Here is a 24,679-nt window from a genome sequence, read left to right on the forward strand (position 1 = left end):
AGAAGGAGTATTCGCTCGTGTCTGGGTGTAGGTCGTGCCACACGTCCTGCAGACCCATGGCTGTGGTAAACGCCGCTAATTTGGTGCGAACAGTGGGGTTTCTTCCTCTCAAGTGTGAGCGGTCCATCCCCACCTCCATGACTTCGTTGAAGTCACCCCCTATTACTAGTAAGTCTGAGTTATCTCCCGAAATCAGAGGTGTAATGTCCTGTAGCAGGGTGGTGAGCAGTGTCGGTGGCGAGTAGACCCCGAGTGGGGCTATCGTCTGGTTCCATAGTGTTCCAGTAATAAGTGTGTACCTGCCGCCGGTGTCTTCAGTCACCCGTGTCATGGTCAGGGGTAATCGTTTATGTATTAAGATAAGCACCCCCCAGGAGCCTGTGGTGAATCCAGCGTGTATTGCAATTCTGTAGTTGGTGCGTTTAAATAGGGTACATGTAGTGCCTGCTAAGTGGGTTTCTGTTAGGAATGCTATGTCTGGTGTGTGGCGATTTAGGAGTTGTGTGATAAGTTGTCTCTTGATTCCAGTTCCCATCCCATGAACATTCCAGGTTAGGAGTCGTAGGGTCCTGGCATCAGTGTCAGTGGAGGCCATCTGGTAAAGAGTGCAGGTTGATCACCGGCTGATGGCACCATGTGCACATGCCGTTTGCTGGTGGTGTTGTGGCATAGCGTTCTAGGTTTGAACTTTGGACCCCTTTCTGAACAAAACCGTAACTAAACAAACTTCCCATCCCCCACCCTATACTCCTTCTAACTCGAAGCATCTGTCGCCCGAACATTTAACAAAAACAAACCTCAGCTAACCGTGGCTGAGTGCACCCACTAACAAATGAACAAATAAACTATTCGGGGTTGTGTAGGCTCCGGTCGTGTCCCGGTGCGATGTCACACCAGGGGAAGGGGGGGGCTTCCATTCGGGCTGGCCGCTTAGCTGTGTGTCTCCTCGCGGCTAGTCTGTAAACGTGGTTAGTATAAGGTTGCTATACAGTACCTTAGGCCCCGCACGGTCAGGTCTCGAGTGTTTCTGTTCGCATCTTTTCCGTCGGTGCTGTTATCCCTGCAGTTGTGGTGCGATTCCCGGTGCAGGCGGTTGTTGATCTGGCGGTTCAGGACCCGGTCTGGCGCGGGGTGCTCTGTTTCTCTGTCTATTGCCTATCGTTGCCGTCCAGTCTCCCTCAATGTGTTGTTCCGCCCATCTCCTCGCCTCTCCGGGGTCGGTGAAGTGGACTGTTGTGCCTCGGTGGTAGATTTTAAGTTGGGCAGGGAACATCAGGCCATATTTCACTTTGAGGGATTGTAGTTGTTTTTTTAGTGGGTCAAACGATTGCCTAGCCTTTTGCACTTCCCTGGTGTAATCTGGGAAGAATGCTATTTTGGATCCGTTATAGGTGAGGGTGCCTTTCGCCCTTGCGGACTGGATCAGCGCATCACGATCACGATAGTTCAAAAGTTTGGCGATCACTGTGCGAGGCGGGGCGCCCGGAATTGGACGACCCGTCGGCACTCGGTGGGCTCGTTCAATGGAAAAGAAATTGGAGAACGTATTGTCTTCAAACATGTCTGTAAGCCATTGTTCCAGAAATAGCTCCATATGTGGGCCTTCCGCTTTCTCCGGCAGCCCCAGGATCCTTACGTTATTTCGCCTGGATCTGCCCTCGCTCTCATCCACTCGCTCCTCCATGGTTTTCAATCGTGTTGTGACTCTAGCCAACTGCTGTTCTATGTTCCTTATTCCATCCTCCACACCAGAGATACGTTGTTCTGCCTCGCCGGTGCGCGATGTCAGCTTCTGGAGGTCGTGTCGCAGGAGGGAAACGTCCATGCTGATGCCATCCATTTTCTGCTCCATGGAAGCGCGCAAGTCGGCTATGGCCACCATGATGTCCTTTAGGGAGATCGTGCCCTCCGTTTCCGCCATGGCGTCCGTTTGGTCATGCTCTTGTTCTGGCTGGCCGTTAGCTGTTGGCGTAGTAAATTGGTCGATCCTGCTCTGGAATATCAATCTTCTGGACTTGTCTTTGCCCATGTCGAATGCCAATATGTATCGCAGTCCGGACTGCTGTAGAGGGGTGGCGGCAGTACTTTCCACCAGTCTTGGCACCGGGGTGGTTCTCTATGCCCCACTTGACGGGGCCGTTTCTCCTCGTTCGCCGCGGTGTGTGGTGGGCAACCAGTTTGCCTCCCCAACCAGTTCACGGGCCCTTATCCACTGACCCTGGCCCTGTCGTGCCGTGCGGGGCGTGCGGTAAGTTTCTCGCCCTTGCAGTCCAGTGCCGCCCAGCAGATTGTTGATGTATGTAGGCGTAGCGTACAGGGCGTTTTACTGTATGGTTTGCGGTGGATAGTCGCGGTTCTCCCTCAGAACGCCTTCCCGCCGTCCCGCCACACTCCGGTGAGCGTGGCCATTTTGATCGTGAGATGCCGCGAGCGCGGCGCCTCCTTTCTGCCGCTCCGAACTCGCTCAAAATGGTGCGTTTCGGCCTGGAACTTTCTCTGCGTGTGCCAGGGGCACTTGCCTTCAGGAGGGTATTTATTTTGGAGGATTTGCCACTCGTAGCAGGCTATTTATTCAGGCTGTTTGCTGCGGCCGTCGGAGCGCCAGGAGCTCACGTCCTCATCGTCCCGTTGCTGGCCACGCCCCCCTCCCATTGACTTTTTGGCTTTGGGCCTCATTACGACCCAGGCGGTAAGTTACCGCCTGGGCCGTGACTTTACCACCATGGCGTAAACTATGTTTACGCCATGGTGGTTGGCGGACTTACCGCCCCATTCCGAGTTTGGCGGGGCGGTAAGTCCCCAATCCCCATTTACCCTTCCCCATTCCCATTTTTGCCCCATAGGGCATAATGGGAGTGGGGAAGGCGTTAATTACGCCACCGTAAATTACGGTGGCGTAATTAACTCCATGGTCCCTTAGCGCCATGGATTTTAACACCTGCTAAAAGCAGGTGTTAAATCCGCCATGGCGCTAAGGGACCTCGTACTCAGGCGGTAAGGGTCGGCGCTGTTTACGGCGCCGTAAACCCCTTACCGCCTGAGTTGTAATGAGGCCATTTGTGTTTAAAGGAGGGGGGCACTGAGAAAATGTATCTCTTTAACATGTCCATGTACCTACAAAAAATTAAATAAAACCTTACAAATAATTTTCCAAATGGAGAATGAGCAACTTTATATGCTCCTAATTCCAGTGCAGGTGCATGCTTCCATTTTATACTACTGCATTGTGTTGTTATGACTCATTGCTCTGGTGACAATAATCAAACACTGGCACCCTCCATCTTACTTCCATGCACTATTTAGCTAGAGGAAGATAGTGTTTGTTCACTGACCTCAAAGCATTGAATTCTAAAGACGCAATGTAGTGTTATAACTTTCATAAGACTGGAGTGTTGTTAGAATAGAATTCTAAAAACAAACGCCAATCTTATGAGGATGTAATTACACCGCAGTGTTTTCAGACTTCAAATCTAAAGACTCGGCCAACATGCCCTATGTAGCTAAATGTGAGTAGAAGTTCAGCTTTAAAGGACATGTTTGCTGTGACTTTAGATTGGAAAGTTTCTTAAGGCTACAACTCCAAAGTCAAGGCAAACCTCTCCCGTAAAACTGAATTTCTAATCACTTTTCAGTTAAACAGGACGTTTGCCTTGGCTTTAGAATTGAACTGTAACAAACATGGCATTGTTATTATTTCGATAGAACTGGCATATCTTTTTCACGCCAGTCTTATTAAAGCAATTACACTGCTTGTTGACAGGGGGCTCGTGTGGTCATATGGTTAGGAGGTTCACCTCTCAACCACGTGACCTGGGTTTGAGTCCTGGTCACAGGATGTTCGCATGTATTTGATGCAGCAAATTGTCGTTTTTAAATGTTTTAAACACATTTTCTGCATCTATTTGGTGCATCAAATTTTGTTTTTACATTTTCTGAAATTGTACACAACATTTGTGATGCCTTCTTACATCCTGCAGCTGACCAGCCCAGAAAACCACAACAAATAGGCTGCAGAAATCAGAGGAAGAATTTGTAATTTAGAATTCTTGTGTTGCAGGTTCTACCCCCACCTATATGACCAGTCCCAGGTGTCCCAACCACAAGTTCCTGTTCTTCAGTCTATTGGTCAGGTCAGGGAATCCTTGCAGACTCTCCCTTGCTTGCGTTATTTCTAAATGTTTGGTACTTTTGCAATTATTTTTAAGTGAAGGAGGCCTTGTTTTTTTCTTCTTTTCAAGTGTGTTAGGTTTTTGCCTCAGACACTTTATATTTTTATCTAAATCAAAGTTTTGTATTTGTTTGTGTTTTAAAAATAAATACATTTTTTAAATTCTTACAATTCCTCCATTATCACCAGTGGTCACATGGACATCATGTGGCATCAAAGCATGTATTTGATGGATTCCTCTATGCTCGGCCGGTGACCTGCATGCCTGCATCACATGCTTAGTGCAGTCTTGTACTTTCTCTGCAGGAATCACACTCAGGTCCCTCCAGAGCCATCTTCGACACATGAGTTTGACAGGAAGGGGTCAAGTGTGGAGGCGACAGTGGAATTTTTTCACAACTGCCACTCTTTCAACTTAGTTAAGGGGGAATTTCAAACTGGGCCTGGAGAGGCTGGTTGGAGAGTCTATTGGTACTGGGTAGAAAGCCACATCCACTCGTATTGCCAGTGTAGGATTAATCAGACTCCGACAGAATCCCCTGTACAGGCATAGGTGGTAACGAAGGTTCACCCTTTGGAAGTTGAGAACCACTGCCTTCTTAAGCTAGTGCCTTGGTACCAGAAGCTCGGACATCTTACAAAAAACCTGCACTACTAGAGCTGCTTCTTAAAGCTCTGGACATGCACCAAACAAGCAAATGGAGGAAGAACAACTGCAAGTTTACTAGACCTGATCCTCCAGTTCCAAACTTTTTTACCTTAATATAAAGACATTGGGGGTCATTACAAGCATTGCGGTCAGGAACGCCACACTACACCCCTTTGGGCGGGGCATAGCCTCCACCCGCAGGGTTTCCACAGAAGCACCGGCACCTTTAGGAACGGTGCCGGTGCTTCCTTCTCCCCACTCCGATGGAGTCCTTTGGGGCTCCACGGGAATGGGAATTAACATTTACCAGCGACTGACCTCCTGATCCGCCAGGACTTGTAATGTCCCAGTGGCACCATCATGTCAGGAATCGGTAAAGTGTTGCGAGTCCGGCAGCAACCCGCCAGAAGGACTGGCAGTGTTACCACCGGACTTGTAATGAGGCCCACTAAAAAGACAAGGGAGGGTCCAGGAAGCCTCCCCCTGATCATCTGTAGAGTACACTTCTTCCCCTGTACTGGGAGGAGGTTATTTATCTGGCATGTCTTGAGTGTCCTGAAGATTTCGGTATTGTGATCCTTGATCAGGGGGTGGAATCCCTTCTCATGATTTATCAAACTACTCTCTTCCTGGTTCCTTTTTCACGGGTGTTTTTAACCAAGGTTCATTGTCGTCAGCCCTAGTATTTTATTAACATTTAACACCTGTTGGTGTCTTCTGTGACGGCCCAACCTCCTGTGGCTTCTGACAACCCTGAGCCTGTTATTGTATACTCTTCCTGCTCTCCAATATCCTGTCATTATTCATCAGATCAAGAAGTTGGTAGTCTTACCACATCTTGGTTGGAATCAAATTGGCTCTTTAGCATGCTGCTTCTGATACATTCCTGGCCCTGCTGAGTGACAAGCTCCAGGACAGCATCTTATAGTCACACCCCTGGTGCCGCTCCCCTTTGATACCCATCTGTCCTTCGACCAGCATCTCCATGTCAAATGTGTCTGAGGCACCTCGTAAGGGGGTTGATACTGCAGACACATCTCCAAAGAAGATGCGCTATCAGTTCCACGAAATAGGCAGTTTAGAGTGTGATGTCGAAGGCCCTGGACGCTTTGTATGTGGCCTTGCTTGAGAAGCGCACATGCTCTGGTTTGTTTCGTTAACCAGTACAAGGAGACTTCTTTCTTTATGCCACTTTGGTCCAATACAGATACCAAACTTCTGTCAGGAATTTTACTGTTCATACTGATGCCATGGGTAAAGGGCCTCATCACGAGTTGGGCGGTAGCCCTTAAATGTGGCAGTAACGATATTACCGCCACATTTAAGGGTCCCCCCAATCACGAGTCTGGCAGCATTTTCCCCCAGCTCTAGGCTGGGGGTAAATGCACCAATTTAACAACCATTTTTGGGCGCAATTAGCGTGATGCTATTAGCATCGCGCTAATTGCGCCGAAAATGGCCCATTTGGGTCCAATGAACACAATGGGGAATATCCATTACCGCCCAACACTTGATCCAGCGCTAATAGTGCCAGACCGGGTGGTGGTAACACTATTAGTCCGGGGGGTATCCCGGCGGTAGTACTGCCGGGATACCACCCAACTCGTGATGAGGCCCAATGTCCTGGACTCTCAGGTACCGCTCTTTAAACAATGAGAGTGAAGTCTGGGATGTGGAAAGGAAGAACGTTTCCAAAACAGCTGTTGTCAATATTTAAGAATGACAAAGAAAATGCACTACTTGTGAACATGAAACACAATTACACTATTGACACTCTTTTTTAAAAAATTAATATAAACAATGTTTAACTATATGGATATCTTCCGGAGAGCAATGGTTTTGGAGAGAGAGGAATTGTGTAGTTTATAGGTTCTGGGCATTCTTGCCTGTAGTGCTTCCTGTTTTGCTTTCACGGGCTCTATGTATCCATCTGTACAGTAGGCAAGAAATAATGACTTCCTATTTAAGCAGCAGACCCTCTGATGCAACGAGGCTTACAAGGTTTTCCATGCAGCTAAAATGGCCATAAGGACAATTCTGCCCATCCTTCCTGAAGTCCAGTCTGACTTTCATTTGAACCAGGATATTTACTTCACTGTTTTTTAGCCTGCACTGCATAACTCCCCAGCGGAAGAGGCTCTGACAATTTGGATGTTGCTAAGATTTTTAAAGTTTATTTTGCAGGCAAGATATGTTTGCATCCAGACAACCATTTTGCTACTCACAGCAGTGTTTCACCTGGTCCTTGGCAACCAAGGCCACCATTGCCAGATGGATTGTGGTGTGCATTTCAAAGGTATGCACTATTCACTATGCACGGGTTTCCTGTTCCCAAGAAACATGCACATGTTACCAGATCGAAGGCAGCCTCAGTGGGATTTTCTAAAGCAATGTGCCCATTACTGAGAAATGTAGCACACCACGTGGGCAACTCCCCATATGTTCTGTGGGTAGTATTCCCTTTACACAATTCCTCTTTGGGCCAGGAGGTACTACAAACCTATTAGCTTGAAGCCAAGCCTTATATATTTTGCACCACCTCCCTGTAAATATTTTGCCGCGTAATCTGTGCCAAAAAGTTTGAAAAAAAAGGAGAGCTACATAAACGAAATGTGCAGTTTATGTACCGCTTGGCAGAAAAGCTAGGGAACAGCGCTTGCTCTGCTGAGGTTGGTTATGTCGGGGAATGAGGTACCTTCTATTACTGTATTGTGCAGCGTCTTTGGAGCAGATTTCCAGGCTGTCTGGCTGGCTGCAGGAGCAGGCTTCCCAACAAGTTGTGAAGGAAGGAGAGCTATGGAATTAGGGTACCCACATCATCAACACGAAGATCGTGTTTTTTGTCTCCCCGCACAATGGAGTTTGTTTATTGCTGCTTTTTTAAATTGCATTACACATGCTTATAATGTGATTTTCATATGAATGCTTCTTTTTAAAGCCCCAATAGCTAATTAGCATATAAGCTTCATGCGATGCCATCATTCTGGTAGTTTGATTGTAGATCTTGTTGGAGCCCTTATGGATATGGTATAGGGTGGTTCAGTGCAGATTCCGATGTGATATACATGGACCCTGTTGCTCTGCACCATCGTTTTATCAGCGATCAATCACTATGTGAAAGAGATCTGTCTATTGGCAGACCTATACACATGTAATTAATGTTAGTTCATTTTGATTAAGACACTAGTTTGAATAATAATAATATTATGCATTTTACGTTTCGATCTTTGACCACTGTGTTATGGAATTATAACTATACGGGAAAGTAATCGTTTTTCCTGCCTGCTTTTTCAGATGACGATGAACATGAATGGATCGTACGGACATGTCGGAAAGCATGGGATGAGATCACTGGATACATACCAAAACATACAGTATAGCTCAGGACTTTCCCTGTCCGTTTACCCAACAAAATTGCTTTGTATCATTACCCTTGTATGCTTTGAAACAAACCTCCGAACCTTTTTTTAATTGTATTAGCAGTTGTAAATTAATAAAGACAATACAGAGTTTATAGCCACAAGTTTAGAATCATTATTGTGTTGTAACAGTATACTTCAAATCCTATGAAATAATCCTTTTTCATATGTTTACCCAACAAAATCATTATCAGTCATGTCAAATTTAAAATCCATGTTTAACTTTTCTATTAGAAAATGTTCTTTCTGGTATGTCATCAACATACAACATGCTACACTTTGTGTACATCATGTCGCCATTTTGAATCTCATTTCAGTTTGAGGATGAGCTTTCGAAAACCTGTAATTTTGTATTTGTTGCCTGAGGAACATAAACCTCCCATAATGATTAACCACACCCAACCTCCAACCATTCCAATTGAAGGTCCCTTTTGTTTTTTTTTAATGAAGCCGTCAGCATGGGAAGGCCTCCACTGAGAAAGAGCAAAAGTTAAACAAGCGCATTCTGTGGGCTGTCAACCACTCTTAAGACTTGTTCTTATCGTTCTCCAAGTGGGCAAGGAAACCATTTGCTCAGCAAGGCATGTGCAAATGCTTTTCTCAACTCATATTGAGGAATTAAATACACGCTTGTCGTAGTGATGGAAATTATTCACCTACAATGGTGAAGAATCTGCGTGATAGTGTTTTTCCGCAAAAAGATAAGTATGTTGCTCATGGCGGATGCCCACTCCCACCTTACCTTTCTAATATTTTATGGCTTATATGGTTTCCTCTTGGAAAACCTTTAGCCCATTTGTAATATAAAGGTACATACAAATGTTTTAAAACACAATCCATAACAAAAAAAGGGCTAGATAAATAAATAGTTACATTATTCAAGAAGAAATGTGGAGAGAGAAACAAAAAAGGAAGAAAGGAAGAACAAAATAAAAAATACATTAATTTCATAGAAACAAAAAATCATTGTTTAAGGATTACTTAGGAATAAGACAATGGGCCTCATTAATAGAAGCGCGGTAAAATCGGGGTCATTACCGGCATGGAGGAACTAGCGGGTCCGTGCTTGTATGAGGCCGCTAATAGCAGGTGATTACGAGTGCGCGAGCACGTGCGAACCCCCATGCCGGTAATGGCCATACCACCATGGCGCTAAAGGCCCTCCAACCCCCCCGATAGCGCCATCACGGGACCCGCCGATACCTCCTCTGCCTAGGAGGCACCCCTTAATACCGACCCGGTAATAACATCATGCTAATACCGGGCTCGTAATACCGGACCCGGAAGTAACGTCATCGCATTGGAACGAGAAATGCGCCGGCAGCCATTTTTAAAAACACAATCCATTGCAATCCTCCCAAACCACCAGTTGTGTTCAGGAGAGACCAGTGCCGATCCCTTCAACATGTAAAAGGCTACCAGGAAATCAACCCTCCGCCTGTGCAAAAAGCGTTTTTCAGACGAAGAACTGACCATGTTGGCGGACACCCTAGCTGCCCATGCTGAGGAGATCAACCAGCAAAACCTGAAAAAGGAGGTACAGCAACATAAAAAGGAGATCTAGGACGAGGTAGCCCTCAAGGTCTCGGCAGTTGGCACCACCCCACGGACAGTCAAGGACTGCAAAAAAAGGTGGGATGACCTCCGTCTCAGGGTACGGAACATCCTGGCCAGCAATAGGAGGGAGGCCATGGCCACAGGCGGGGGTCCCCACTCACCCACAAAACTCACACGCTGGGAGGAGACTTGCAGTAGCTTCATACAGGTGGAGTCCATCAAGGGATTTGGGGAGATGGAGATGGGTGCCACGCATTTGCAGATGGAGGTGAGTGACCCTGCAGATCCCTGTAGTGGAAACCATGACGTAGCACAAGTGATGTTTAAGAGAGTCTAGGCAAAGCAAAGCATGTCCCAACACACACATCAACATATCCTTGTCCACATGGAGGCCCAAACCCTGCCACACTGAAATGCATGCTGAGTGCCAATCCCATTACCAACACACAGCCAACACACACGGACCGTGCCCATGTAATACATCACACAAAGCCCAATACAACGGCATGCCACCTGCCATGCAGCATCCCTGAACTGAGACGTCACGTCACATGCCAAAATGGAGCCTTCATACTACCTTGTGTGACACGCCTGTAAGATATGAATGCATGATCAATGAAATTCTCCACAGCACCATATAATGCATCATGCATGTAACACCATCACTGATGCCCTGCATCTCTTCTACCCCCTCAGGCACCGATGGAGAGGATGCCAGTGAGGAAACAGCCACAAGGGTATCCACGTCCCAGCAAAATACCACTGCCACAGCCAAGACCACCTCCGGGGCAGCCTCGCAGGCCACACAGAAGCTCAAGGCGAGTGCCCAGGCCATGGCCGCACATGAGGGCCCCACATCAATGCCCAATGCCTCACACCGGCCAGTGGCACAATGTTGGCAGCAACAAGTTCGGTGGGCGAGGCAGCAGCCACTGCCCCATTGAGTGACATATAAACTGCGGTGGAGGAGTATGTGGACGAGGATGGACTGACCCATGTGGCATGTCCACACTCCCCAAGCCCCGTGTCCACCCCCCAACCCCACACTCAGCCCTCACCCACCAGCAGCAGTGCGGATCCTTTGCTACATGATTCGGACCTCAGCACCCTCCCCAAGGACAGCACAGCCAATGCAGACCCGGTGGCAGCACCCTCAACCACTGCTGCTCCCACCACCAACCTTGAGGCATGGCTAGCAAGGGTGGAGGCTTGACAGGACTCAATGTTGGACCTTCTCCGACAATATATTGCAGATGGGGAGGACACGAGGCGTGAAATTGCGCAGGCCATAGCGGTGAACACAGCCGCCGTCAATGCCTCAGCATTGATGATGCGAGACAGTCTGGGGGCCCTCATGCAGGTCCTCACGTCTATCCTGCTGCACATGCAGCAGCCACAACCCGCACCAGCCGTGCAAATCACCACTGCTTCAACACCATCCGCCACACCCCATCCTCCACACCCGCTTCATCTGCACCTGCTTCCTCTGCACCCTCCAGCCCTGTGCTTCCAACAAGACGGAGTGCAAGGCATTCAGATATGCTGCCCCCGGAGTACAAGAAATCAAGGAAATAGTGTAGGACAATAATGGGAGTGGGTCAGATGGTGTCGGTGGTGTATGGGTGCATTAGGAGGATTTCTTTGGGGGTTTTTGGGAGTCCATTGGGGGTTTTGGGAGTTGATTGGGGGGTATGGGAGTTGATTCGTGGGTATGGGGAGTCCATTGGGGGTTTTTGGGAGTTCATTGGGGGAGTTTGGGGAGTTTTGGTTTTGTGGGGTTTCTGTAGTTTATATTAATACACCTGTTGTGTGAAAAATCATTCAATGCCTGGACATTGTTCATTTTGTGTGTATCCTTTTAATTCATGACAGTGCACAGTGCCCAACTCCCCACATTCCCTGTGTGCATGTACACATGGACCCAGTGTACAATGTGTCACTGACACATGTCCCGGAGGGACAGAAGTATTTGCCAATCAGTGATTGGCGTACTGCACGGCCATCTTGTGCATCACGTACTGGTAGGGGTGCTGCTTCTCCTCCATCTTCATCCTCATCATCCTCACCCGGTGCATGCATGTCAATGTCCGGTGGCAGTGGTACATTTCTCCGGGCCTACATGTTTTGCAGCATGACACAGCCATGGTGATCTTTGCCACCTTCTCAGGCCTATAAAGGAGTGCTCCAACAGACCTGCTTAGGCAGCGGAACCACGCCTTCAACAGCCCAAAGGTCTGCTCAATCACAACACGGGTACGGGTGTGAACCCGATTGTACTCCTCTTCATGGCTGTTCTGTGGGTTCCGCACAGGGCTAGGTAGCCACGGCTTCAAGGAATATCCTCTATCACCTGCAAGTGAATACAAATAGGTGTATGTGAGTCACTCTGAGCTGCCACCTTCAGGATTCACAGCCATGGCCGCAGCTATTTGCTGTCGACATGCACATGTTCCTGTACGTATGCACTAATATTATTTAGATGCATTCTATGCTGCAATATGGTGTGGTAGTCTGGATGGCGTTGTACAGATTATGCAGGGTGAATTCTTGCATGCTGATGTGGATGTACTGTGGTTGCACGACGATTTTTTGCCTCACATTCTTGCGGTGTATACTAAACTGTGCATGGTCACACTAGCCACATTTGCACAGTTGCAATCATGTTTAGTCATGCATTGCTTGACATACCCATGGTGGCCAGGTTGTGCGTCTTACATGTTGTCATTGATATCCGGCATTGCTCCAATGTGTGTCAGTGATGTGTAATGTTCGGGTTGGGAGGTTCAAGTCAGGAGTGTTTAGCTCTGTGTACATTCTCCACTCACCGGCCATTCCCACCCAGGTGGAGTATGCATCCCCCCATTCCCACCCAGGTGGAGTATGCACCCCCCCATTCCCACCCAGGTGGAGTATGCAAATTTCCAACACATCACAACCCCGATGCACGGCCATGGCCCAGTCAGCCAACTCACCAAGCAGCCAGGCACGTCATCCAGCATGTCGCTCCTTGTGACGGGGTAGCGTGGAGTTACGCAGCACCATGGCATCATGTGTCGATCCTGGATATCGTGCGCAGCAATGTGTGATGATCTTGCTGGAGTCACATACCATCTGCACATTGATGGAGTGGTATTGCTTGCAATTGCAGTACACCGCTTCTACGGCATGGGGGACTACCAATTCTACATGGGTGCAGTCGAGGGCACCAACACAATTGGGCATGCCTGCCAGTGCATGGGAGCCTACTTTGGTGTCAGATATCTCCTGGGCAGTCTGTGGTAGGGATATGTGGGTGCTAGCGTGCTTCAGGAGGGCATCCAGCACTTGGGTCAGCATGTGTGAAAATAGTGGTTATGAAATGCCATGCAGCTGGCCCACTGTGTGCTGGTAGGTGCCTGTGGCCAGGAAGTGGAGCACAGACACCACCTTTAGTAGCGGGGGGATGGCAGTGCGTATTTCTATGAGGCTGACGATGTTGTTGTGTATCATGTCCACTATGGTGGTGATGGTGTCCCGGTCCAACCGGTACAGGGTTTGGATCTGCTAATGGGTTAGATTGAATGGACTGGGTCTGATGCGAGGGATTGGTGGCTGCTTACGAGGTACTACTGGCTGCACTGGTGGTAATTGCTGGCCCTGTCTCAACGTCCTTCTCCTCCTGCGTCTCCTCTGTGCTGCCTGTTGCTGTGGCTGTAGTTGTTGTTGTAGTTGCTGTAGTTGTAGCATTATAGGCATGTCCTCCAGCCCCATGATTGTAACAGCTGGTGGTATTATTTTGGTGTAGGAAGGGGCGTGGTGTGTGGGTGTACTCCTTTTATACTGGGACAGGCTCCGTTGACTCCACCTGTGGTGCACCTGTGGCAGTTGCCTTGATTGCAGATTTGCTGTTTACGGGTGGCCCGCAATGCCTGTATGGCTGCCATCGTGCAGGCCCTAATTGCCGCCTTCGGGATGCCGGTAATTGCATGCCTGCGTGAGTTGTGATGTCCTCCTATTACCAGCATCCCGGTATTTCCTCTGCGAAAGGGCGCGTGTACGCGTGCAAGCCGGCATGAAGGGGCACGGTACGGGCGGTGGCGGTATTGGTGGGTTGTTGGGTCGTAATGCCCCAGACCCGTTAACGATGGCGGTATTACCATTCCGCCTTCCTTTTTTCATTACCTCCATTCTCATAATGAGGCCCAATGTCATCATAGCTCTTAATTATTACAGAGCAACTCTGAAGTTTCTAATTTTGCAGAAATTAGTAACAGGAATTTCGTCAGAGCAATTATGATATTAGGTTTCTCTCCTTCAACCAATATAGTCCACCATCATTTTTCTGAGGACGCCCCGTGGTTAGTAATGGTGTTAAGTCTTTCTGTTCTCAGAACCAAACAGTTCATAACTAGGTGTTTGATTGGAGGAATAGTAAATTGTTCTTTACAAAGGCTACAGACAGAAGTTGACTCTTGACCATTTAAGGTTGTCTTGACAAATCTAGGAACACATATATTTAAACAAAATCTCAGATATTTCTGGCGCAAGAACCAGTTAGGAAAAATTTGGTGGAAATGGTGGAGGATCATTGAGCTTTCTATCGGCAAACCAAAATTCATCCCGATTTTTATATTGGAGTATATCTTCCTGAGTGTCGATCCAATCTTTACGATAACGGAAGGAAATTGAGTTCCATCTAGCAATAGCTTTTAAAGATGTTAGTGCAAGTTCCCTTCTATCAATCTGAATTGGGGTACTTTTCGGTAGACCCAATACAGACTTTCAGAAGATTCCCTCTAGAAGTTACCAGATATCTTCAGTCAACATAGGTGAGGTTTCTGTGCCGTAAGTCAAAATTGGCTCCACTTTGGCTCTATAGAAATAAAGGGGGGGGCGTGGCCAGCGCACATGCCGTAAAGAGGTGCATCTGCGAAGCTCCTGCCCGCGATCCTTTGGATGACTACAACAGACAACTACGGCCAAGAAATTCCCTGCAAAAAACACACGACTGGAAAGAGAAACCTCTCCCCGCTGCAGCGATTCGACCTCCGAACAAAATCGGAGTCGTCAACACCCTGAACGAGGTGAGCAAAGAGACGCCCCTGAGGATCCAAGATGGCGGTGACCGTTGCGATCCCAAGCGCCTCCTTCCCGCCGAGCTAACCCCCAGCTCCTGGGCTCGCTCTCGGCCCCCCGGGGACTGGAGGAGACACTGCGGAACTGTGCAGCGCCGCGACTTGCAGACCGCCAACTGCTTGGAGTGAGCAGGGTTCCTACGCAGTGAGAGCCGGAGACGAGGGCCTCCTCTCGCCGCCCGACAACACAGGCGCTGGGCCCCACCGGTGATTGAACGCGAGGAGGAGGGAGCCGACCCTCCCCAGAGGCGCGGGTGGCGCGGGGAGCGGTTCCGGGGCCAGACCTCAACGGACTGAACCACGGAGACAGGCCTGCGACACAGGACATGGGAACGATCCCCAACGCCGATAACAGTGAGTGGCTGCCTTGCGCCCTCCTTCCCCCCGTGCTGTTATGGAAATATAACGAGGGCACCAGCCCAACTGTCAGGGCCTGTGGGCAGGAGGACTAGCTGCCTTGCCCAGCATAAGACATCCCTGAATACGGCTCACAAATACCCCCAATACATGCACGCCCTGACACTGAACTGCTTGAACCCGGGAGGCACCACACCATCGTGATCACACGGGAGCAAGACTCAACGCTGCCAAGGTCACCCCGCCTAACATCACCGGTGGCTGAACCTAACTAGATGAGGCAATAACGCGCAATGGGGGGCCCAGCTCCGGTTCCTCACCGAAACTTGGTACCGGGATAGGCACCCAACGAATAGCAGAGGCTGGCACGGCGGCCCAGGGGGAAAGGATGTCTCCACCCAGAACCAAACCGAAATCCATGACAATGGACACCTACACGACGGTCAGGCCTAAACTGCTGCCACTGTCAGACCCTATACCCACTGATGAACCATCACATACGGCAGCAACAACTGGTGATACACAAGTCCTCCAAGCCATTGCAGCGCTCCGCGCCTCCATTGAAGGCAAGATTGACGAAATGAAAGTGGATATGCAGCTCATGCGGCAAGACGCACGCAATCTGACCGAAAGAGTCAACGCCAACTAAGCCACTTTACAGGTCAATGTTGAAAATACCACAGACCTGAAGAAGCGAGTCCTAGACCTGGAACAGCAAGTGGCAAGGCTGGAAGCGCGATCCGAAGATGCAGAAGGCAGAGCACGGCACAATAACATCAGGATGATAGGTGTTCCCGAAGATATGGAAGGCCCGGATCCCACAGAATTTATAGAGACAATGCTGCAACAAGAAATTGGAGCAGGAAAACTCTCGCAAGGGTTCTCAGTAGAACGCGCCCATAGATCCCTTCAAAAGCGCCCTCCACCGGGCTCACACCCACGCCCGATCATTGCAAAAATCTTAAACTTTTGAGACAGAGAGACAACATTCCGCTATTCCAGGGAAGGAGGAGAAATCAAAAGACAAGACTCGTCAATTGTCATATACCCAGATTACACCCCCGCAGTACAGCGTGCCAGGAACTCATTCATACCAGTAAAAGCGAGACTCCGCAAACTTAATCTAAAATACATGCTGCTCTACCCCTCTCGCCTCAAAGTCCTTTACAAAGGGAAAGCACTCTTCTTGGAGAACCCAGCCGCAGCAAACATGTTGCTCGAGCAACTTGGCGGACGACAGAGAGGAACTGCCAAGGACCAACAACGGATAAAGCAGGAAGCCCCAACCGCCAACCCCAGCCGTCAACTCCACACAGAGGTACAACTCAGCCAACTCAGACCGTAACATGACGATAGCAATATCGGGCAGAAGCACGAGGCACCACACACGACCACGCCAATGGGCACCCCCCAAAAGAGATGTGTGAGTCAAATGCTTGCACACAGCCCGCACCGGAAGGCCTGGAGAGGCCCAGAAGGCTCGGGAGCCCCTGAGCCCTGCAAGTTCTACGCAACTGCTGGGGGCAGTTCACAGTTAAATGGTTTAGTTAGTTCATTCTTTGGAATGACAGTTGAAAAAGTTGGTAAGTCTCCATACTACATTATGCCAGCCGCAGAGAGGGAATCGGGAGGAGGGAACACGTTCCAGGAACCCGGGCGCATAGACAAAGCTCCTTACCAGAAACACCCCGACCACGGGAGCCCGCCTGGAAAACTGCGAACACCACAACACCCCCCATGACATGGCGATGAAAATAAAAATCATGACATGGAATGTAAAGGGCCTCGGCACCTACCTTCGAAGGAACAGAATTAAGTCCTATCTACACAGAAAGGGGATAATGATAGCGCTCTTACAGGAAACACACTGCACTGCAGAATCCACCACCAAACTCCAGGAACACTGGGGTGGGCAGGGGTACGGAACTGCTTACTCCAAGTACGCTAGAGGGGTCTATACATGGATCCATCCCCAACTCCCATTTCAATTAAAGAAAGCAGTAAAAGACCCAGAGGGCAGGTACGTGATACTGCTCGGATGCATAGAACAGCAAGAAGTTTGCATAGTGAACTCCTACCTCCCCAATAGCAATGTCCCAGCCCACCTCGATTCAATGTACGCTAGAGTCACGCCACACAGAGACGGCCTTTTTATTTGGGGAGGGGACTTTAACTGCACGCACAATCCAGACTTAAACAGATCCCTACCCTTGCCTAAGGCCCCATCAGCAGCTACGACCTCACTAAACGCAGTAACGGATAGACTAGATCTTGCAGACATATGGAGGGAGCTACACCCACAGACACGCACCTATTCTTACTATTCGTCCCCCCATGGCCTCCACACGAGACTAGATTATGTCTTCGTAGGAAGGGAACACCTACCCCAGATGGAGGAGGCACGGTACTTAGGTAGGACGATCTCTGACCACTCCCCATTGGTGATAGAGTGGAACCATGCTGGCCCATGACCTCCCATTCCCATGTGGCGAATGCCGGTGGAAGCCCTGAAGGACCAAGTCTTTAAAGACAAACTCCAGGACTCAATAGACAACTATATAGAGCTAAATACAGGGAGTGTAGAACACGTGAGCACCATATGGGAAGCCCTAAAAGTAGTAATACGGGGTGAAATTATAACAAAGGCCGGAGGTGTGAGAAAAAAGTTGAAAGACGAACTAACACAAAGAGAAATGGAGATAGAGAGGCTAGATAAGTCCCATAAGCCCACAACAACGGGAAGACAAGCTCAAAGCCCTTAGAGTCGAATGCACGAAGGCCTGGGATAGACTGGCCAAGTTTGATTATACCACCAGAACGAACAGAGCACACACGGAAGCTGACAGGCCTGGTAGGCTGCTGGCTTGGCTCTGCAGGAAAGAACACCCCAGGCACACAATTACCTCCTTACAGGACAAGGACGGCAACGTACATCAAGCCCAACATAACATAAATTACACCTTTAAAAATTATTATGCGCACCTGTACTCACACGAAGCTGAAATCCCCCTAGACCAGATAATGGACACCCTAGATGAAATAGGACTACCCAGGCTCTCCCCTAGACAAGCCGAAGCCTTAGATGCTGAAATCACTGCAGAAGACATAGCTAAGGCAATTAAATCACAGGCTACAGGCAAGGCCCCGGGCACCGATGGGTTGCCCTCAGAATTTTCTAAGTCATACGACTCCTCCCTGGTCCCACGGTTACACAAAGTCTTCCTAGAAACATACGAGAGAGGTATCCTACCTGACAGCATGAGGGAAACCCTTGTAACCCCAGTCCTCAAGCCAAACAAACCGGCTGAACACTGCGAATCATATCGACCCCTAGCCATGCTTAATTATGACGTCAAATTATTGACCACAATCCTTGCTAAAAGACTTTCTAGACTCATAGGCGATATTATTCACACAGACCAATGCAGATTTATACCGGGACGCAACACAACCATGAATTTACTCAGACTACAACACATAGTTGAACAAACAGACACGAATCCCGAACCCCATGCTTTACTGTCGCTGGATGCCATCAAGGCATTCGATTCTATATATTGGGAATGGTTGCTAGAGGTCCTGAAGGAATTCGGTTTTGGTCCGGGATTTGTTCGATGGGTCAAAATACTGTACACCAGACCAAGGGCTCGGGTGAAAACTGGGAGACATGTGTCAGAAGTATGGGACACATGTAGGGGCACAAGACAGGGATGCCCGCTGTCTCCCATGCTTTATATTCTCGGGTTAGAACCCATTGCAATCTATTTCAGGAAACAGTTCTTTGATGCAGGGATAAGACTTGGTGGGACGGACCACATCATTTCACTCTATGCGGACGATGTCCTGTTGTACGTCAGAGATCCGCACCTTAACATTCCAACCATGTTGGAGGTCCTCGACAACTTCTCCAAGGTCTCGGGCATACGATTTAGTAGAGCTAAGTCCTGCCTGTTCCCACTGGCAGGACTGAGATGCAGAGACAGGGAGGAGCTCCCCGCACTAGGTATACAATGGCAGACCACGACATTCCGTTACCTCGGAATCCAAATAATGCACACCCCGGAGCTTATGCATGAGCACAACATGGTGGCGACGATACCTGCACTACACAAATCAATGAGCTTCTGGGCAAAACTTCCCCTATTAGTGATGGGTAGGGCCTCTGTAGTTAAAATGATTATCCTCCCCCGGTTCCTATACAAATTCCAGAACGTACAATACTACATCAAAACTAAGTTCTTTCGTCTGCTTGATTCAATCGTTCGTGGCTTCCTTTGGGGCCAGGCCAGACACAAAATAGCACACTCTACCCTGGTATTAACATATGCGCAAGGCGGTATCCAACTCCCGAGTCTTGAAAAATACTATGTAGCTGCTCAACTCAGCTTTGTGTCCAAATGGTTAGCCGACAACACCACGTCCGAGACACCCCTACTACAATCCATGATTTCCCCTATACATCTGAGAGAACTCATATGGGCACCACAACACCTACTGAGTGACATACCCTTCATTGCCACCCTGGGGAGGCAAATATGGCAAAGGGCGAAGGAGATAACCCAGCTGAAACGCCCATACTCTCCGGAAATCCCACTGATCCAAGACATGTGCAAATCAGGTGTGGACCTACTCCACCTTAGACACTGGGAGAGGAAAGGTGTCTACACTTGGGGGGACCTGTACGACGAAGGTTCCTTCAGGTAGTTTGAGTCGTTACAAAAAGAGGAGGACATACATGCTGGCCAATTCCTCTGGTACCGCAGGATACGTGAAACGGCTAAGGAAAAATGGGACGTTTGGCCAGAGGAACCAGAGTCAGCCCCTCTTATAACGCTGTTATATAACCTGGGAGAGGGACAGAGAGAGCGGTCTCTCAGATATACAGCCACCTCAGCGACATACCCAACCCAAAAAGTGAGACAATGAAAAAGAGATGGGAGACAGACCTGAGACGGGAACTGTCAGAAGGGGAATGGAACAGAGCGCTAGCATACCCCAAAGCTGTGTCCAGAAACCACAGATTCCGATTTATACAACTGAACATGCTACATCGGACATATCTGACCCCCTGCAGACTAGCGAAAATTAACAAACAAGAGGAAGCTCACTGCCCATGGTGCAACGCAGACGGGGCAGACCTACTTCACATGTTCTGGGAGTGCAACAAATCGCAATCCTTATGGATGAAAATAAAACAGACCTTTGAAAAAGCGGGCTCCCCCAACTACAAGTGGTCCCCCGAGGAGTGCCTTCTAGGAACACACCCCAGGCCAGCCAAACTCAAACACTGGGTGAAACTTAAGAACTTGACCTGTATACTGGCTAAAAGAAAATTGCCATGGCCTGGAAAAAACCTGCAGGCCCGAATCATAAGGCATGGCGCAATGAACTAGACAGGTGGATTAACGCGGAAACAAGAGCATGGGAGGACAGCGTCATCAGATCAACCGACGAATCAAGCTCTACCTTGGAGGCATGGAAGGAAATAACCATTAGCATGCTTTCCTCCCCAGACGATAAACCCCCATGAATGAAAAAGGACCTGACCACACCGCGCCGCAGGAACACAACACCCATGGCAAAGACAGACACAGGTCATGCCGAGCCCCTGAAACTTGGACCCCCCCCTGCTCCCGATACCCCACCATGATGTTTGCCAAGACTTTTGAACAAAGAAGTTGAAACTAGGAGACAGTTAAATGTTGTTAAGTTACTTTATAAAAAAATGTTACTGTTTATTAAGCAAGTATCACTATACCTGCTATTAAATGCAGGCCGATAAGTTCTACTGTAAGATAACAAATGCCAATAAACAAATTTGAAAATTAAATTGGCTCTATAGAAATAAATTAGTGGCAATAGTGAGAAATTGCAAAACTTCTTTACAGAATTTTCCCTTGCGCTGCAAGATTTTTGGCTTTTTTGCACAATGCAGCTATGCAGGGTGCTTCACATCTACTGGTGTTGATATTAACTCCCAAGTAGGTGAGCTCATTCTCCACTCTAATTGATTCACCCTAAGAGAACCATGCAAAGTTTTTGACTCTTCTTTGCCAATCATTGCCACCAAAAACCATTAACATTGATTTTGCTGGGTTTATTATTAAGTCATTTGCTTCAGGGTATCTTTCCGAGGTGGATATCTGGCGTTGTAACCCAATGGGCGTTTGATCAATGATCACAATGTCATCAGCGTATAGGAGTCTACCAACATCAGTATTTGCCATCTTTGGTGGAAAAAAGCATACCTCCTCGAATGCATCTTCAATGTCTGACAGAAATAAATTGAAAATCTCTGGGGCAAGTGGGCATCCTTGTTTTAGTCCCACGTTTGTGATTATAGTGTCTGACAGATGCCCCTCTTGATTTAACTTCACTCGGATAGAGGTTCCCTGGTGCAGGTCTTTGATGTGTTGAAGTAGCAAACTAGGGCATCTCCAGTTCTGCAGCTTTGGCCAGAGTTTCTCTCTTCGTATGTAGTCGAAGGCTTTCGACAGGTCAATAAAAGCCATGTAAACTTTACCTCCAAAATGTTGTTTCAGCTTTGGCTTTCAGTAGATTGATTATGTAGATGTTATATCCTGTTCCAATCCTTTTACAAAGCTTGAATGCCAGGAGTCACATAGCTCATTATCCCTACTCATTCTAGAGAGCTCCTTTAATATAATAGAGCTGAAGATTTTGCCAGGGGTATCCAGGAGTGCAATCGGGCGTTAGTTGCCCGGGTCTGATCTTAACCCTTTTTTTAAAAAATTGGGACAACTACCGCCGATTTCCACGAGGCCAGGATCTTAGCAGCCTGTACTATGCCCTTGAACAAGTGGTGTAAAAACTTTGCCTGAATTTCTGGATTTTGTTTCATAAGGGCGTTTGTAATTCCTCCCGTGCCTGGAGCTCTTGAATTTTTTAAGTTCTTAATAATACCTTCAATCGTTGAGGTCACTATATGGAGTGAATATTCCTCCTGGACTGTATCCAGCTCTCTAATTATAGATGGTGATGGCTCTAGTTCTTTATCAATTTGCATTTTCTGATTATGTAGTTGCCAGGTCTTTGCTGAGATCGGATTGGCCAGTTGGGCATCTTGTGGTGTGTCTAATGCATTTATAATTGACCATATTTCAGCTGTGTTCTTGGTCTTGATATGGTGTAGCATTCTTTGGGCGTCTTGATTCAAGATAGTCTTTTTGTGGAGCTTCAGCCAATTATAGTTTTTCTGTTTTAACTTGTGGATTTGTGATGACCTTTCCACAAGCTTCTGTTTCTTCAATCTGCCAATTGCTTTCCTGAGTGCTCTTTTTTTTATTAAAGAATCTGGTGATCAAAAACGTGTTGGTGGATCATTTTCTGTCTTTCCTTCATCCAACTTTGATTTACTGCAAATTGTTGTAGTAAAGGGCCGTAATGTATGCGCTGGTTTCCTCCTTCAGTTTGTTTGCAGAAATTCTCTTGCCAAGTTCGTAGTCAAGTAATCCATGTTTTTCGCTTGAATTAATAATCTGTTGCCAGATGAGTTTACAGCAGTTTTGCAATCATACTGTGAGGCTAAGTGGGCGGTGCTATTATGACAGACCAATTTTAGTTGAGTATGATCACTCTTATCAGCAATAACAACTTCCAAGGTTTTTAGGATCCCGCTTATATTGGAGGAGACACGTATAAAGTCCAGTATTTTGGGTTGTTACTGCTCCCCTCCAAGTTGGTTTCCCCGGAGAATCCCCTTTTATCGTACCATTCAATATAATGCAATCCCTAGACTGCATAATAGTTCTCCAGCTTAATCCCCTCTTTTCTTTGTTATTACTGGTGAATGAATTATCAAGTATAGGATTATTGGCCTGATCCAAACAGGTACAGTTTAAATCACCTACTAGCAAGATCATTGGATCGTTCCATTTTAGTCTTGCTTTATCAACTAGATCTGCAATGTCATCTCTGAAAGTTTTGTTTCTTAGGTCTGCCGGGTTCCAATACAGGTTCAAAAGTATCAAAGTTCTTGATTAAGTTAACTGGGAGTCTGGAAGTTGTGTTTCGACCACCTGGATGAAGAGCGTAGGATTAGCAGAATCAATCAACGTCCAGCCAAAATCATTTTTTACAGCCACCAAGAAACCACTACTCTGTATGCCGGTTATCTTTTTAGGAGCTGGATTGAGCAAAACCCAGTAGCCCTCTATCAGAGGGGGGTCAACCAGCCAAATCTCTTGGAGACATATTACGTCCACTTTAGGGAGTTGGCTTGAATTTTCACAAAACAGATGTGAATAGCCTCGTGTATTCACGAGAGACCATTCCAGTTCGTAAAATGGATTATGGCATTATTGGTTAGGTAATTCATCTGCCAATAAATGTGCTAGCCATCTCCAGTTGGCTTCATTTCCCCTCGCTACCAGCTTTAGAGTTGTGTCATGTTTTTCTACTAACATTCTCTTTGTGGTTCATCGTTTTGTTGATAATGATGTCCATTACTCACTCCTCCTGCAATTTAGACTTTGATGATTTTATAGGTTGATAATCCCTCATATCAAAGCCTAATGGTCTCAGCAGGTGAGCGTCTTTGAGCAGGAGAAGTTTGGTCAGTTTTGAGATTAAATGGACTACCATTTTATCAGAACACCTCTCCTCTGGAAAATCTATAACCGCAGGATCTTTTGAAGTCACTAGTTCAGGCGTGGAATATGATGTAAGAGATGAACTGCATTTGCTCTATTGAGCACCAATCCATCATCAAAGAAGCACATTCTCTCAAGGGAGATCTTTAGACTGTCTTGATTATTTTCTTCCCCCACTCGTTGCATACCCTCTTCCACCAAGGCAGAGTTTGCTAGAGGTTGTTACATTTACATTTTGGTGGAGGTTTAATCTTCACTTTAGAGCAAGCACCTCGGTCTTGCCAACCTACAGATTTCTCCGGCTTCTTAGTACGAGGTTCCAGTTCCTTGCCAGTGGCTTGACATAAGTTGTATTCTGGCAAGCCAGTTAAACCAACTGGTTTCCTTGATGAGTCTTCATGAGTACGAGTTTCACTAGTGAGCTTAATTGTTGGCTGTTGCTCTTTCTGTTTCTGTAGGGCCTTAATGAGCTCTTGAATTTGTAGTTTAATTTCATCCTCTTCAACTGGAGGTTGAGGTAAATCCATTGTAAGCTTAACCTGTTCGGGTGGGCACCGTCCTCCTTGTGTGGCGTCCTTGTATAAGAAGATGGAATTAACTTTTTTTGTCAAGGTTTCATCATCATGGCCAAATGATTCGGATCCTGACTCTTCAGATGATGTAGACTTGTTTGCTGGTTCGTGTTCCTCCTGGAAGTTATTTTATTCATTCAAAATACTATAGGTGGACAAGTCCATTAGGTCTGGTTCACTAAGTTCATCGCCTTCTTGTTCTTTGGCCGCATTCTCGTTCGCTCCCCAAGA

General features: G+C 47.6%; 1 protein-coding gene across 1 annotated transcript in view; it reads left to right on the top strand.

The window, feature by feature from the left end:
* The window catches only part of MORN5 (MORN repeat containing 5), a 246,329-nt gene extending 237,989 nt beyond the window's left edge, over positions 1–8,340 (top strand). The window contains exon 5 of the mRNA XM_069609651.1: positions 8,112–8,340. Coding sequence (XP_069465752.1) covers positions 8,112–8,197 — 86 coding nt within the window. The 3' untranslated portion in view covers positions 8,198–8,340. The remainder of the gene's footprint in view (positions 1–8,111) is intronic.
* The last annotated feature ends 16,339 nt before the right edge of the window (positions 8,341–24,679 follow it).

The sequence above is a fragment of the Ambystoma mexicanum genome, chromosome 8, assembly GCF_040938575.1.
Source record: "Ambystoma mexicanum isolate Mex_15411 chromosome 8, UKY_AmexF1_1, whole genome shotgun sequence".
NCBI lineage: Eukaryota > Metazoa > Chordata > Amphibia > Caudata > Ambystomatidae > Ambystoma > Ambystoma mexicanum.